This window comes from Clupea harengus, unplaced genomic scaffold (genome assembly GCF_900700415.2).
Source record: "Clupea harengus unplaced genomic scaffold, Ch_v2.0.2, whole genome shotgun sequence".
Classification (NCBI taxonomy): Eukaryota; Metazoa; Chordata; class Actinopteri; order Clupeiformes; family Clupeidae; genus Clupea; species Clupea harengus.
This window is the reverse complement of record NW_024879685.1, coordinates 1-14085: the sequence shown is the minus strand read 5'-3', so window position 1 is coordinate 14085 and position 14085 is coordinate 1. Positions and strand designations below refer to the sequence as shown.

General features: G+C 42.0%; 1 protein-coding gene and 12 non-coding genes across 13 annotated transcripts; 1 reads left to right on the top strand and 12 right to left on the bottom strand.

Moving 5' to 3' along the window:
• The first annotated feature begins 19 nt into the window (after positions 1–19).
• On the top strand, positions 20–1015 carry LOC122129853 (B-cell receptor CD22-like). The gene is made up of 3 exons (XM_042704593.1): positions 20–367; positions 557–826; positions 921–1015. The coding sequence occupies exons 1-3, from the start codon at positions 46–48 to the stop codon at positions 1013–1015; spliced, it is 687 nt and encodes a 228-aa protein (XP_042560527.1). The 5' UTR covers positions 20–45.
• Positions 1016–7100: 6085 nt separating this feature from the next.
• On the bottom strand, positions 7101–7193 carry trnai-uau. Its single transcript is given in 2 exon segments — positions 7101–7136; positions 7156–7193. It is a non-coding gene; the product is annotated as a tRNA-Ile (tRNA).
• Positions 7194–7293: 100 nt separating this feature from the next.
• trnai-uau lies at positions 7294–7386 on the bottom strand. The gene is given in 2 exon segments: positions 7294–7329; positions 7349–7386. It is a non-coding gene; the product is annotated as a tRNA-Ile (tRNA).
• An 856-nt stretch (positions 7387–8242) lies between these two features.
• On the bottom strand, positions 8243–8335 carry trnai-uau. The gene is given in 2 exon segments: positions 8243–8278; positions 8298–8335. It is a non-coding gene; the product is annotated as a tRNA-Ile (tRNA).
• A 781-nt stretch (positions 8336–9116) lies between these two features.
• On the bottom strand, positions 9117–9209 carry trnai-uau. Its single transcript is given in 2 exon segments — positions 9117–9152; positions 9172–9209. It is a non-coding gene; the product is annotated as a tRNA-Ile (tRNA).
• An 811-nt stretch (positions 9210–10020) lies between these two features.
• On the bottom strand, positions 10021–10113 carry trnai-uau. Its single transcript is given in 2 exon segments — positions 10021–10056; positions 10076–10113. It is a non-coding gene; the product is annotated as a tRNA-Ile (tRNA).
• A 361-nt stretch (positions 10114–10474) lies between these two features.
• Positions 10475–10567, bottom strand: trnai-uau. Its single transcript is given in 2 exon segments — positions 10475–10510; positions 10530–10567. It is a non-coding gene; the product is annotated as a tRNA-Ile (tRNA).
• Positions 10568–11378: 811 nt separating this feature from the next.
• On the bottom strand, positions 11379–11471 carry trnai-uau. Its single transcript is given in 2 exon segments — positions 11379–11414; positions 11434–11471. It is a non-coding gene; the product is annotated as a tRNA-Ile (tRNA).
• A 358-nt stretch (positions 11472–11829) lies between these two features.
• On the bottom strand, positions 11830–11922 carry trnav-uac. Its single transcript is given in 2 exon segments — positions 11830–11865; positions 11885–11922. It is a non-coding gene; the product is annotated as a tRNA-Val (tRNA).
• Positions 11923–12280: 358 nt separating this feature from the next.
• Positions 12281–12373, bottom strand: trnav-uac. Its single transcript is given in 2 exon segments — positions 12281–12316; positions 12336–12373. It is a non-coding gene; the product is annotated as a tRNA-Val (tRNA).
• Positions 12374–12731: 358 nt separating this feature from the next.
• Positions 12732–12824, bottom strand: trnav-uac. Its single transcript is given in 2 exon segments — positions 12732–12767; positions 12787–12824. It is a non-coding gene; the product is annotated as a tRNA-Val (tRNA).
• Positions 12825–13181: 357 nt separating this feature from the next.
• trnai-uau lies at positions 13182–13274 on the bottom strand. Its single transcript is given in 2 exon segments — positions 13182–13217; positions 13237–13274. It is a non-coding gene; the product is annotated as a tRNA-Ile (tRNA).
• Positions 13275–13635: 361 nt separating this feature from the next.
• Positions 13636–13728, bottom strand: trnai-uau. Its single transcript is given in 2 exon segments — positions 13636–13671; positions 13691–13728. It is a non-coding gene; the product is annotated as a tRNA-Ile (tRNA).
• Between the last annotated feature and the right edge of the window lie 357 nt (positions 13729–14085).

Genomic DNA, 14085 nt, shown 5'->3' with positions numbered 1-14085 from the left:
GTATTCCAGGTATTCTAGAGCAGGAGTGGGAACACAGTATGATTGATGCCACAAATGTATTCGTTAGTTTGTCTATTGTTTGTTTGTTTGTTTGTTTATTTATTTGCAGAGCTGATGGTGTCTGTGACCCCCGATAATGTCACCGAGGGACAGAATGCCACTTTGACCTGCAGGTCATCTTGTCCCCTCCGTCAGAATGCCAAACTTGTCTGGTACAAGAACTCCCAGCCGCTGCCTAAGAAAAACTCCACCATCAACAACACGCTGTACCTAGACCCAGTCAGCAGTGAGGATGCAGGCAGCTACTCCTGTGGGGTGGATGGCTACGAGGACGATCTCTCCCCAGCAGTGACTCTCAGTGTCAGATGTGAGTATGTGTAAGAGGATGCAAAGCACAGTACTGCATATAATACACACTTAGGAACATTCAGGGTGGTTACTATATCATGATAATAATACATTGATGGGGTCAACAGGTGGGTATGTGGGATTTCTTTACTTATTGGTTGGATTAGTTAGTAAGATTGTTTATTTGTTCATGTATTTATGTTTGAAGATGCACCAAAGGCTCCCTTTGTCTCAGTCAGTCCCTCTGGTCGTATAGTGGAGGGCGGTTCACTGACTCTGATCTGCAATAGTGAAGCCCACCCACCGGTGTATTATCACTCCTGGTTTAAGAAGACTGCAACTGGATCTGTACAGATAGGATCAGACAAGAATCACAAATTCAGTGACATCATGTTGGAGGACAGTGGACGTTACTACTGCGTCGCAAAGAATGAACTTGGCGAAGAAAGCTCCAGCATGATGTACATAGAAGTTACCGGTAAGAACACTTCATCCTGTTTGCTCCCTCACATTAGACTGATATTGGCCGTCTTTAGGCCTTCTGAACTGTTTTTAATGCTGGTCAAAAACAGCTGAATATGAATTCAGTGTGATGGAGGCGGTGGATATTGAATATGAAATTAAGAAGTTTGTGTTCTTTTCAGAAAAAAAGTTTAATGACAAATGAGTGTCAGCTTCCATATAGAATGTACAGTGTATGACATGGATAAGCTTTCAGTAGGATTCCCACAGTTATTCAAATTCATGTTGAGGTTTATGTTTAACCTAGTTTTTCTTGAATTATTCATGCAACAGTAAAACTCATTAGCTTAATTTCAACACATACTCCTTTGATGCAGCAGTAATGTGTTCAGTTGCCTAAGAAAACATACCTCAAAAGGTGGTAAATAAGTGCGTACTGTTGGTTTAAAGCAATATTATGTAGCAATTTTAATAACAGCTTTAAAATCATTATGGTAATACACTGACCTGTAATACGGAGATTGGCGTCTGTGCCACTGCAACAGCATGCCTGGTACGCCTACATAACTACGTAATGCTTTATGGCACCACCTCACACAATAACAACTAGACCCTTCTGCTAGCTATAAGAGGAAGCTAGCGTATTCTCTGTATGGACATCATGGCAGAGGTGAAAAAGAAACCGAGGAAGATGTCAGAGGAAAACAATGACAGGAAAAAGAGAGAATAACCAAGCAAGAGACAGAACAAGAGTCAGTCTCGGACAGGCTTTTACTCGTTGGCGAGAGCTATTCAGTCAGATGCAGAGCTGGCCTTCTTTCTGTTGCACTAGTCAGTTATAACTTATTAGCTGTCTTGCTATGTCTTGTATCGCACTTGATGGATGTTTGGCTGTGTTTGCAAAGTTGTAGACTCGCTAGTCTTTGGACTACATTGGTGTCACATTTACAGCCGATACGTATTTATTGGACACTGAAACATGTTGTGAGAGCGAATAACATTGAGTTTTTTCCTGCATTTTACTGAAAAATTTAAGAAATGTGTAATTCTTGTAAAACATAAAACATTTTTGCGATCAGGAGCAGAGCTCCATGGGGAGTTTCAGTGCAGGGTGGATGCCTTTGCTCTTCATCACTGCTGTCCTCTTTCCACCATCAGGCAGACTGTGGCTGATCCTGGTTTCTGTCGGGGGGGTGCTGGGGGCTCTGGCTGCTGTGGCTCTGATTGGTGTCATCATCTACAAAGTGAAGAGGTGGGTTTCATCCACTGGCAACTACACTATGAAAGACAAACTAGACGAACTAGGAAAAGTTTAAGAAAAAATAACCTCACACCATAGCTTTTCTGTAATTACTCCAGCAAGTTTACTAAGCACTGTCTTCAACTGGTAATTCTTCTTTTTTTTGTAGATGGGCATTTAAAGACACTGCAGATGGAAAGGTATTCTCTCTGGCTCGCTCTCTTCAAGCATATGTCCTTGACTTTTCTCCAGTCACATTAGAAAATTAATATCTCTAATCTCTTATCTCTAATCATCATTAAATATGAAGATGTTAACTAAAAAGAAAAAAAATAATTAATCAGAACAACTTTTTTCATTTGTGTGCTATGCATACATGCTTAAATGCATGTGTGGTCTTCAAGGTGTCAGGAAACTTTGCCTCTGCCTCGTCCAATATATTAGTATAAAGGAACACCTCAGCGGCTGTCATCGCCGACCTGTTTGTAGCAAAGACTCTGGAGCGTTTCATGCTGCTCTATAATCTGTGGTTTGTAGTAGGCTACTACTTTCTTTAGACACGAACAACAATAACATTGGATAGTTTACTTGGTTGCAATTGAGTCCATGGTTGCCAAGCCAAATCTTTTAGCTTGCTAACCTAGCTGTTTCTGATTCTGGGCCTGCTAGCTTACCAGCTTGCTAGTTCTCCAGATAACATGTTATTCAACTATGGAATTGATCACATTTGCACCACTTGGCAAATTGAGAGTTGATTTTGTTCATCACACACTCACTGTAGTAGCCTCTATCGATGGGCAGCTTTTCAATCAACCATTATTTACTATGGTTCTTATAGTTACCATTCAAAGAATGAAGAAATAATGGGACACCTGCCTTCCAATCAGAGAAGAGTATTTCTTATCACCGGTAACTGTGTTTAATTATGATTGTGTTTTTAGCAGAAGCGCTAATGATTATATTCGATTATATTCGGTTTCTGCTGCTGTTTGTTTAGGGGTCCCAACCTGAGGATGAAGATGGCACATACGCAGCCCTAGACCCCAAGACCACAAGCCCTGCAGAGTATGATGCTCTCACTGTAAGTTACACATTTACATTTGAAGGTAGCTTACTCATAAGATGTTATATCTCTTGCAATATTCAGAGGTCTAAACTTAAAGATGACTCAAGGAACTGAAAGTTTAAATCTTGTGGCTCCAAAACAAGGATCTCACCAGTGTCTCCACCAATGTCATGAACAACAGGTAATGCAACAGTAGCCTACGGTATTTTCCATGTGAACCAAATGTTTACAGGGCTCTTTTGGTGTCTTGCATTTTCAGAGGGTGAAGAAACCACGCCAGGGAGACTAAAGCCAGTGGATTCTCCTGCACATGCTCAGCTTTCTGCACTATCCTGATGTGGACGACCCCTCAAGTCTGTCGCTGAAATCATGCATTACAATGTCTATGGGTTATTGGACACAGCCTGAGTAGAGAATGGGAATGGGAATTCTGTTTGTTATGCTAGTGTGGAGATATTGCAGGCATATAATAAAGATATTATTACATTGGTTCAGACATTTGTGATACTCTGTGGTGTATATTCAACAGAGTATCTCTTAGGGTCACTTAGGGCCAAACTGTAATACAAGCTTAAGCTTTTAGGTAAACCTAGTTCATATATTTCATGTCATGATGCTGTTTTCCTAAATCATGATTTTAATCGCAAAAAATTGCTTGGTTTTGTGTATGCTTGTAATAAGCAACAGACCAAATAAAATATTGCTGGCGAATCCATTTGTCTTTCTTATTAGCAGCTAAGTGAAACACACTTACACAGGTATGTGGGTCTGTTTATGATTCCAGGGTGTTGAAATCATGGAGCTAGTGCTGTATACAGACATGAAGAAAGTAATGGATTGGCACTGAACGATTCGTTGAACCTGGGTGGAAATGCCAACTGACCACTGTTATACTACAACATAACAGACCTCCATTTTACCTCTGACGTTAGTTACCGTTGCATGATTTAGAAAAGGACTCGATGGAATGCGAGAGTCTCCGTTTATTCTATGCAACAGACCATAAGGACACGCAACACACTACGGTGGGGAGAGAGAGAGAGAGAGGAGATGATTAAGAGATAGCGTAGTTTCTCTTCTGTGTTGGCTTTGTCCTCAAAAGCTGCGATGTCTCCTCAATGTTGCAGACTCCCTCCTTGCTCTGCTCTCTCACCACACGTAGCAGCTGGTGTCTCTTTCTCTCTCTCTCTCTCTCTCTACTCTCTCTCTCTCTCCCTCTTTCTCTCTCTCTCGTTCTCTCTCAACTCTCTCTTTCTACTCTCCCTCTCCCTCATAGCAGCTGGTGTCTCTCTCTTACACGTCTCTCTCTCTTTCTCTCTCCCTCTCACTCTCTTCCTCTCTCTCTCCCTCTCTCTCTCTTTCTCTCTCCCTCTCACTCTCTTCCTCTCTCTCTCCCTCTCCCTCTCTCTCTCTTTCTACATCTCTCTCTCTTTCTCCCCTTCCCCTCTCTCTCTTTTTTTCTCTCTCTCTCTCTCTCCCATCCCTTCTATCTCTCTCTCTCTCCCATCCCCCCTCTCTCTCTTTCTCCCACAGCAGAGCCTAACTTCTCTGTGTTTCGTAAGATGCCCTTTCTCCAAAACAATGTACTATACAAGTTATATTTCAGTTAAAGGAAGATAAAATACACAACTTAACATAATGGGTGTGTCTGGGGGTCTAGTTCAAGGTGTAAGGTGGGGGCATTATAGGAAGGGTAACAGTATGGGGTCTACCTAGATATGAAAGGTATGAATGTCAGCAGACAGGAAGGCTCTTGCAGACCATCAGTGAGTTAATGAAGGTGGCGTAAATGTCATACATCCTTGTGGGGGAGGAATTCATATGAGTTGAAAGTACATGGAAACCAGGAACATTCTTCAGCACTTCCATTCATTTCATTGGCTGTTGCTATGCTAGCGGATGCAGCCTGGGAAGTATGGGAATGGGTGTCTTCCTGGGATTGGTGATACTTTTTTGGGCCGTTGGAACAGCTATATAAATACATACTTGGCCTGTCCAGATACAGACAAGATACAGAACAGCATTTGGAGGTGGGGTGGACATCTGATTACTCGTTATGTTTTATATGTTGTTTTGTGATGGATAACAATATATCGATGCAATAGTGGCACTTTTTATCACTTCCTCTGAGGATGCCCAATAGGCAACCCTCTTAACCTATAGATACATGCATTCCTTAACAAGTTACTTGGATGACACAGACTTATGGAAAAACATACATCAGAAGAAGTACTGCTAGCAACCCTAAATGTTGTGGGCCTAAACAGAGCACACATACTGATATGTATTCTACTGATAGTGACAGAGGAAGCGCTCAAAGGAAGTGCACGCTTATGATTTCTTGTCATCACTTTCCAATAGTTACAGATACAGAACAGCTTTTGGGGGTGGGGTGGACATCTGATCTCTTGATCCTCTCTTACCTTTTCTGGCCTGAAGACTAACGGTGACGGAGAAACGATTTAAAGAGACATTTAGAGAAGCATGTGCCTGCTCTACACAGTTACAGGGTGGAGGGACACACTGAACACTTCATGGCCTGCAGTTAAATATGCCCTCCGCAACAAAATTAGTCATTAATTAGAGTAAGCAGCTGCCTCTGTTCTTGGTTACATTTATTTGTTTAAGAGCCGCCCATAGTCTCTTGAGAAAAGCTATTCCACAGGACTTGCACTGTGTAAACAACATATCAAACTTAGAGCCAAACTATATGTAGTCACACTTTACAGTCACCTATGTAAATCAGTGCATTGTGGTAATGATGAAGTAAGTAATACGTGTTTAGTACGTAGTGTCTAACGTATGACTTCTTAGGAATAAAATGGGACACAGAGGGGAGTGAGTTTTTGTGAAATGTTTTTAAAAGTCCTGAATGTTTTTAAGGTGCTGGTGTTTCTGGATGTAGACTGTGTCACTTTGTTTCTGGTCAATGTCACTGTGTCACTTCATCAATGTCACAATGTCGCTTGTTTAAAAAGTACTTCTAGGGACCCAAAGTTGTGGACCTCAACAGAGCACACTTGCTGATATGTATTCTACTGATAGCAGTGACAGAGGAAGCACTCAAAGGAAGTACACGCTCAGCCTTATCTTAAATCAGTGTGATATATGTTACCACTTGCCAAGCCACTTAAGCAGAGAAACACAACCTTACATTGACCACTGATGACAGATAAAGATAGAACATGTCTTAGGTTGTGAAATGCTACTTGCTCTGTTCTCTCACCACACGTAGCGCTTGGTGTCTTCACACGGCAAACCCACAACAGAACCTTAGTTCCCTGCTTTGTAAGATGTTCTTTCTCCGACAAAACACACTCAGCATACAAGTTACATTTCAGTTATAGTCAGGTAGAATACACAACTTAACATAATGGGTGTGTCTGGGGGTCTAGTTGAAGGTGTAAAGTGGGGGCGTTATAGGAAAGGGAGCAGTATGGGGTCTACCTAGATATGAAAGGTGTGAATGTCAGCAGACAGGGAGACTTTGTCTCAATCAAATTAGCTATAGTACAATGGGCCTCATTCTGGAAAATTGTCTTAAGTGTCTTCTTATATATCTACTTAAGGACTTCGAAAGACCAACCTAAGAAAATATCTCCGCCGGATACATGAATGTATGGAAATGTGTTCTTCAACCGCAAAAGTGTCTGTAGCTCTGCACTGATTCTTATGTTAATTATGCGTTGTCGTACACATGAATTTTCATACAGAAACACCCGCCAGCTCCTTATAAGGGCATGCAACTGAAGAGACAAGTGCACAATCCAAAGACTCAAAAGGCAACGTGAAAGCAATTTCAGACAGATCAAAATCATGTCAAAGTGGAGAGTTGAGTAGAAGCTGACCTAACTTCACCGGTGCAGAGGTGAAGGTACTGTTGAAGAATGTAGATGTGTCCATTGTATTCCACTGTGGTTATATCAACGCAATTGAGTTTAGTGCTTAATTCTTGTCATGCCCTAGTGACATCTAAATATGACCTGCTCCAGGTGAGGCTTGAACTCACAACCTCGGCATTGCTCAACTTGTACTGCCTTATAAGTACCGCGCGCTGACCGATTGCGCCACTGGAGCCTACTGCTGTAGCACCAGCTGACTGTTCTTATTTTTTGATGTCATAAGGCCTTGGCTGCAGTATTTTATCATTTGAATGACGTGACATCTAAAGGTTACCTGCTCCAGGTGAGGCTTGAACTCAGAACCTCGGCATTGCTCAACTTGTACTGCCTTATAAGTACCGCGCGCTGACCGATTGCGCCACTGGAGCCTACTTCTGTACCACCAGCTGACTGCTTTTCCTTTTTTTATGTCATATGGCCTTGGCTGCAGTATTTTATCATTTGAATGACGTCAAGTCATTGTATGTATGTATGTATGGAATTACGTTTGAAAGGTCTTACATCCATCAGATGATGGTGGAACTCACAAGCCATCCACTGGTGGTTTGAAGATCATGCATTTCTTGCTGAAAAATCAACTAACAACCATTCAACTGTATAGAATTACGTTTGAAAGGCCTTACATCCCATCAGATGATGGTGGAACTCTGTCAGGGAAAATACCCTAAACAGTTAGTTAGCAGATTAAAGACACCACCCAGCATGTAAGTGAACTGGACTGTTTACGATCAGGGCCCCGACGGAGAGCAGTCACCTTAACCAGGGTCTGTCTGTCGTCCTCTCCGAAAACAAGTCCCTTTATTCAAACACAATGTTTACACAGTATGACAGTCAGGATGCTGGGATACACTTAAGATAAGTGCACTTCAGCTGAATTTTACTTCTGCCTAGCAACCAGTCATTTTACAACCCGCTTTCTCCTTATGTCAGAAAAACATCACGTGAGGCATCTGGTTTCACATTCTCGGCTCACTAAGTGTTTTTCCAAAATCAAACCTACACACATTTTACACACAACATTTTGAACAAGCCTTTTAGCTAAAACATTCATGATAAAATATACTAATACTTTCTTTAAAAAACTCACCCGCTGTGCACTGGTGGTTTGAAGATCATGCTTCTACACATTCAGCTCTGATCTTTACCACCATATTAATGTCAAAGAGGATTTTTCATCATGGTTTTCTATTTTCTGCCTTGACCTCTTGACATCTAAAGGTTACCTGCTCCAGGTGAGGCTCGAACTCACAACCTCGGCATTGCTCAACTTGTACTGCCTTATAAGTACCGCGCGCTGACCGATTGCGCCACTGGAGCCTACTTCTGTACCACCAGCTGACTGTTTTTATTTTTTTAATGTCATACGGCATTGGCTGCAGTATTTTATCATTTGAATGACGTCAAGCCTTACAGGAAGTTTTGTTGACCTGTAAGCTTATTAGCTGTAAGATTTTCTTGCTGAAAAATAAGCTAACAACCATTCAACTATATGGAATTACGTTTGAAAGGTCTTACATCTGGTGGTTTGAAGATCATGCTTCTACACATTCAGCTCTGATCTTTACCACCATATTAATGTCAAAGAGGATCTTTCATCCTGGTTTTCTATTTTCTGCCTTGACCTCGTGACATCTAAAGGTTACCTGCTCCAGGTGAGGCTCGAACTCACAACCTCGGCATTGCTCAACTTGTACTGCCTTATAAGTACCGCGCGGTGACCGATTGCGCCACTGGACCGTACTTCTGTACCACCAGCTGACTGTCCTTATTTTTTTTATGTCATAAGAACTTGGCTGCAGTATTTTATCATTTGAATGACGTCAAGCATCACAGGAAGTTTTGTTGACCTGTAAGCTTATTAGCTGTAAGCTTTTCTTGCTGAAAAATAAACTAATAACCATTCAACTGTATGGAATTACGTTTGAAAGGTCTTACATCCATCAGATGATGGTGGAACTCACAAACCTTCCACTGGTGGTTTGAAGATCATGCTTCTACACATTCAGCTCTGATCTTTACCACCATATTAATGTCAAAGAGGATCTTTCATCCTGGTTTTCTATTTTCTGCCTTGACCTCGTGACATCTAAAGGTTACCTGCTCCAGGTGAGGCTCGAACTCACAACCTCGGCATTGCTCAACTTGTACTGCCTTATAAGTACCGCGCGCTGACCGATTGCGCCACTGGAGCCTACTGCTGTACCACCAGCTGACTGTTATTATTTTTTGATGTCATAAGGCCTTGGCTGCAGTATTTTATCATTTGAATGACGTCAAGTCTTACAGGAAGTTTTGTTGACCTCTAAGCTTATTAGTCTTGCATTTCTTGCTGAAAAATAAGCTAACAACCATTCAACTGTATGGAATTACGTTTGAAAGGTCTACATCCATCAGATGATGGTGGAACTCACAAGGCATCCACTGGTGGTTTGAAGATCATGCTTCTACACATTCAGCTCTGATCTTTACCACCATATTAATGTCAAAGAGGATCTTTCATCATGGTTTTCTATTTTCCGCCCTGACCTCGTGACATCTAAAGGTTACCTGCTCCAGGTGAGGCTCGAACTCACAACCTCGGCATTGCTCAACTTGTACTGCCTTATAAGTACCGCGCGGTGACCGATTGCGCCACTGGACCGTACTTCTGTACCACCAGCTGACTGTCCTTATTTTTTTTATGTCATAAGAACTTGGCTGCAGTATTTTATCATTTGAATGACGTCAAGCACCACAGGAAGTTTTGTTGACCTGTAAGCTTATTAGCTGTAAGCTTTTCTTGCTGAAAAATAAACTAATAACCATTCAACTGTATGGAATTACGTTTGAAAGGTCTTACATCCATCAGATGATGGTGGAACTCACAAACCTTCCACTGGTGGTTTGAAGATCATGCTTCTTCACATTCAGCTCTGATCTTTACCACCATATTAATGTCAAAGAGGATCTTTCATCTTGGTTTTCTATTTTCTGCCTTGACCTTGTGACATCTAAAGGTTACCTGCTCCAGGTGAGGATCGAACTCACAACCTCGGCATTGCTCAACTTGTACTGCCTTATAAGTACCGCGCGCTGACCGATTGCGCCACTGGAGCCTACTTCTGTACCACCAGCTGACTGTCCTTATTTTTTTGATGTCATAAGAACTTGGCTGCAGTATTTTATCATTTGAATGACGTCAAGCATCACAGGAAGTTTTGTTGACCTGTAAGCTTATTAGCTGTAAGCTTTTCTTGCTGAAAAAAAAACTAACAACCATTCAACTCTATGGAATTACGTTTGAAAGGTCTTACATCCATCAGATGATGGTGGAACTCACAAGCCATCCACTGGTGGTTTGAAGATCATGCTTCAACACATTCAGCTCTGATCTTTACCACCATATTAATGTCAAAGAGGATCTTTCATCCTGGTTTTCTATTTTCTGCCTTGACCTCGTGACATCTAAAGGTTACCTGCTCCAGGTGAGGCTCGAACTCACAACCTCGGCATTGCTCAACTTGTACTGCCTTATAAGTACCGCGTGCTGACCGATTGCGCCACTGGAGCCTACTGCCTTTCCACCAGCTGACTGTTCTTATTTTTTTATGTCATAAGGCCTTGGCTGCAGTATTTTATCATTTGAATGACGTCAAGTCTTACAGGAAGTTTTGTTGACCTCTAAGCTTATTAGTCTTGCATTTCTTGCTGAAAAATAAGCTAACAACCATTCAACTGTATGGAATTACGTTTGAAAGGTCTACATCCATCAGATGATGGTGGAACTCACAAGGCATCCACTGGTGGTTTGAAGATCATGCTTCTACACATTCAGCTCTGATCTTTACCACCATATTAATGTCAAAGAGGATCTTTCATCATGGTTTTCTATTTTCCGCCCTGACCTCGTGACATCTAAAGGTTACCTGCTCCAGGTGAGGCTCGAACTCACAACCTCGTCATTGCTCAACTTGTACTGCCTTATAAGTACCGCGCGGTGACCGATTGCGCCACTGGACCGTACTTCTGTACCACCAGCTGACTGTCCTTATTTTTTTTATGTCATAAGAACTTGGCTGCAGTATTTTATCATTTGAATGACGTCAAGCATCACAGGAAGTTTTGTTGACCTGTAAGCTTATTAGCTGTAAGCTTTTCTTGCTGAAAAAAAAACTAACAACCATTCAACTCTATGGAATTACGTTTGAAAGGTCTTACATCCATCAGATGATGGTGGAACTCACAAGCCATCCACTGGTGGTTTGAAGATCATGCTTCTACACATTCAGCTCTGATCTTTACCACCATATTAATGTCAAAGAGGATCTTTCATCCTGGTTTTCTATTTTCTGCCTTGACCTCGTGACATCTAAAGGTTACCTGCTCCAGGTGAGGCTCGAACTCACAACCTCGGCATTGCTCAACTTGTACTGCCTTATAAGTACCGCGTGCTGACCGATTGCGCCACTGGAGCCTACTGCCTTTCCACCAGCTGACTGTTCTTATTTTTTTATGTCATTAGGCCTTGGCTGCAGTATTTTATCATTTGAATGACGTCAAGTCTTACAGGAAGTTTTGTTGACCTCTAAGCTTATTAGTCTTGCATTTCTTGCTGAAAAATAAACTAACAACCATTCAACTGTATGGAATTACGTTTGAAAGGTCTTACATCCATCAGATGATGGTGGAACTCACAAGCCATCCACTGGTGGTTTGAAGATCATGCTTCTACACATTCAGCTCTGATCTTTACCACCATATTAATGTCAAAGAGGATCTTTCATCATGGTTTTCTATTTTCCGCCCTGACCTCGTGACATCTAAAGGTTACCTGCTCCAGGTGAGGCTCGAACTCACAACCTCGGCATTGCTCAACTTGTACTGCCTTGTAAGTACCGCGCGCTGACCGATTGCGCCACTGGAGCCTACTGCTGTACCACCAGCTGACTGTTATTATTTTTTGATGTCATAAGGCCTTGGCTGCAGTATTTTATCATTTGAATGACGTCAAGTCTTACAGGAAGTTTTGTTGACCTCTAAGCTTATTAGTCTTGCATTTCTTGCTGAAAAATAAACTAACAACCATTCAACTGTATGGAATTACGTTTGAAAGGTCTTACATCCATCAGATGATGGTGGAACTCACAAGCCATCCACTGGTGGTTTGAAGATCATGCTTCTACACATTCAGCTCTGATCTTTACCACCATATTAATGTCAAAGAGGATCTTTCATCATGGTTTTCTATTTTCCGCCCTGACCTCGTGACATCTAAAGGTTACCTGCTCCAGGTGAGGCTCGAACTCACAACCTCGGCATTGCTCAACTTGTACTGCCTTGTAAGTACCGCGCGCTGACCGATTGCGCCACTGGAGCCTACTGCTGTACCACCAGCTGACTGTTCTTATTTTTTGATGTCATAAGGCCTTGGCTGCAGTATTTTATCATTTGAATGACGGTCAAGTCTTACAGGAAGTTTTGTTGACCTCTAAGCTTATTAGTCTTGCATTTCTTGCTGAAAAATAAGCTAACAACCATTCAACTGTATGGAATTACGTTTGAAAGGTCTACATCCATCAGATGATGGTGGAACTCACAAGGCATCCACTGGTGGTTTGAAGATCATGCTTCTACACATTCAGCTCTGATCTTTACCACCATATTAATGTCAAAGAGGATCTTTCATCATGGTTTTCTATTTTCCGCCCTGACCTCGTGACATCTAAAGGTTACCTGCTCCAGGTGAGGCTCGAACTCACAACCTCGGCATTGCTCAACTTGTACTGCCTTGTAAGTACCGCGCGCTGACCGATTGCGCCACTGGAGCCTACTGCTGTACCACCAGCTGACTGTTCTTATTTTTTGATGTCATAAGGCCTTGGCTGCAGTATTTTATCATTTGAATGACGTCAAGTCTTACAGGAAGTTTTGTTGACCTCTAAGCTTATTAGTCTTGCATTTCTTGCTGAAAAATAAGCTAACAACCATTCAACTGTATGGAATTACGTTTGAAAGGTCTACATCCATCAGATGATGGTGGAACTCACAAGGCATCCACTGGTAGTTTGAAGATCATGCTTCTACACATTCAGCTCTGATCTTTACCACCATATTAATGTCAAAGAGAATCTTTCATCATGGTTTTCTATTTTCTGCCTTGACCTCGTGACATCTAAAGGTTACCTGCTCCAGGTGAGGCTCGAACTCACAACCTCGGCATTGCTCAACTTGTACTGCCTTATAAGTACCGCGCGCTGACCGATTGCGCCACTGGAGCCTACTTCTGTACCACCAGCTGACTGTCCTTATTTTTTTGATGTCATAAGAACTTGGCTGCAGTATTTTATCATTTGAATGACGTCAAGCATCACAGGAAGTTTTGTTGACCTGTAAGCTTATTAGCTGTAAGCTTTTCTTGCTGAAAAAAAAACTAACAACCATTCAACTCTATGGAATTACGTTTGAAAGGTCTTACATCCATCAGATGATGGTGGAACTCACAGAGCCATCCACTGGTGGTTTGAAGATCATGCTTCTACACATTCAGCTCTGATCTTTACCACCATATTAATGTCAAGAGGATCTTTCATTCCTGGTTTTCTATTTTCTGCCTTGACCTCGTGAATCTAAAGGTTACCTGCTCCAGGTGAGGCTCGAACTCACAACCTCGGCATTGCTCAACTTGTACTGCCTTATAAGTACCGCGTGCTGACCGATTGCGCCACTGGAGCCTTCTGCCTTTCCACCAGCTGACTGTTCTCATTTTTTTATGTCATAAGGCCTTGGCTGCAGGATTTTATCATTTGAATGACGTCAAGTCTCACAGGAAGTTTTGTTGACCTCTAAGCTTATTAGTCTTGCATTTCTTGCTGAAAAATAAGCTAACAACCATTCAACTGTATGGAATTACGTTTGAAAGGTCTACATCCATCAGCTGATGGTGGAACTCACAAGGCATCCACTGGTGGTTTGAAGATCATGCTTCTACACATTCAGCTCTGATCTTTACCACCATATAATGTCAAGAGGATCTTTCATCATGGTTTTCTATTTTCCGCCCTGACCTCGTGATATCTAAAGGTTGCCTG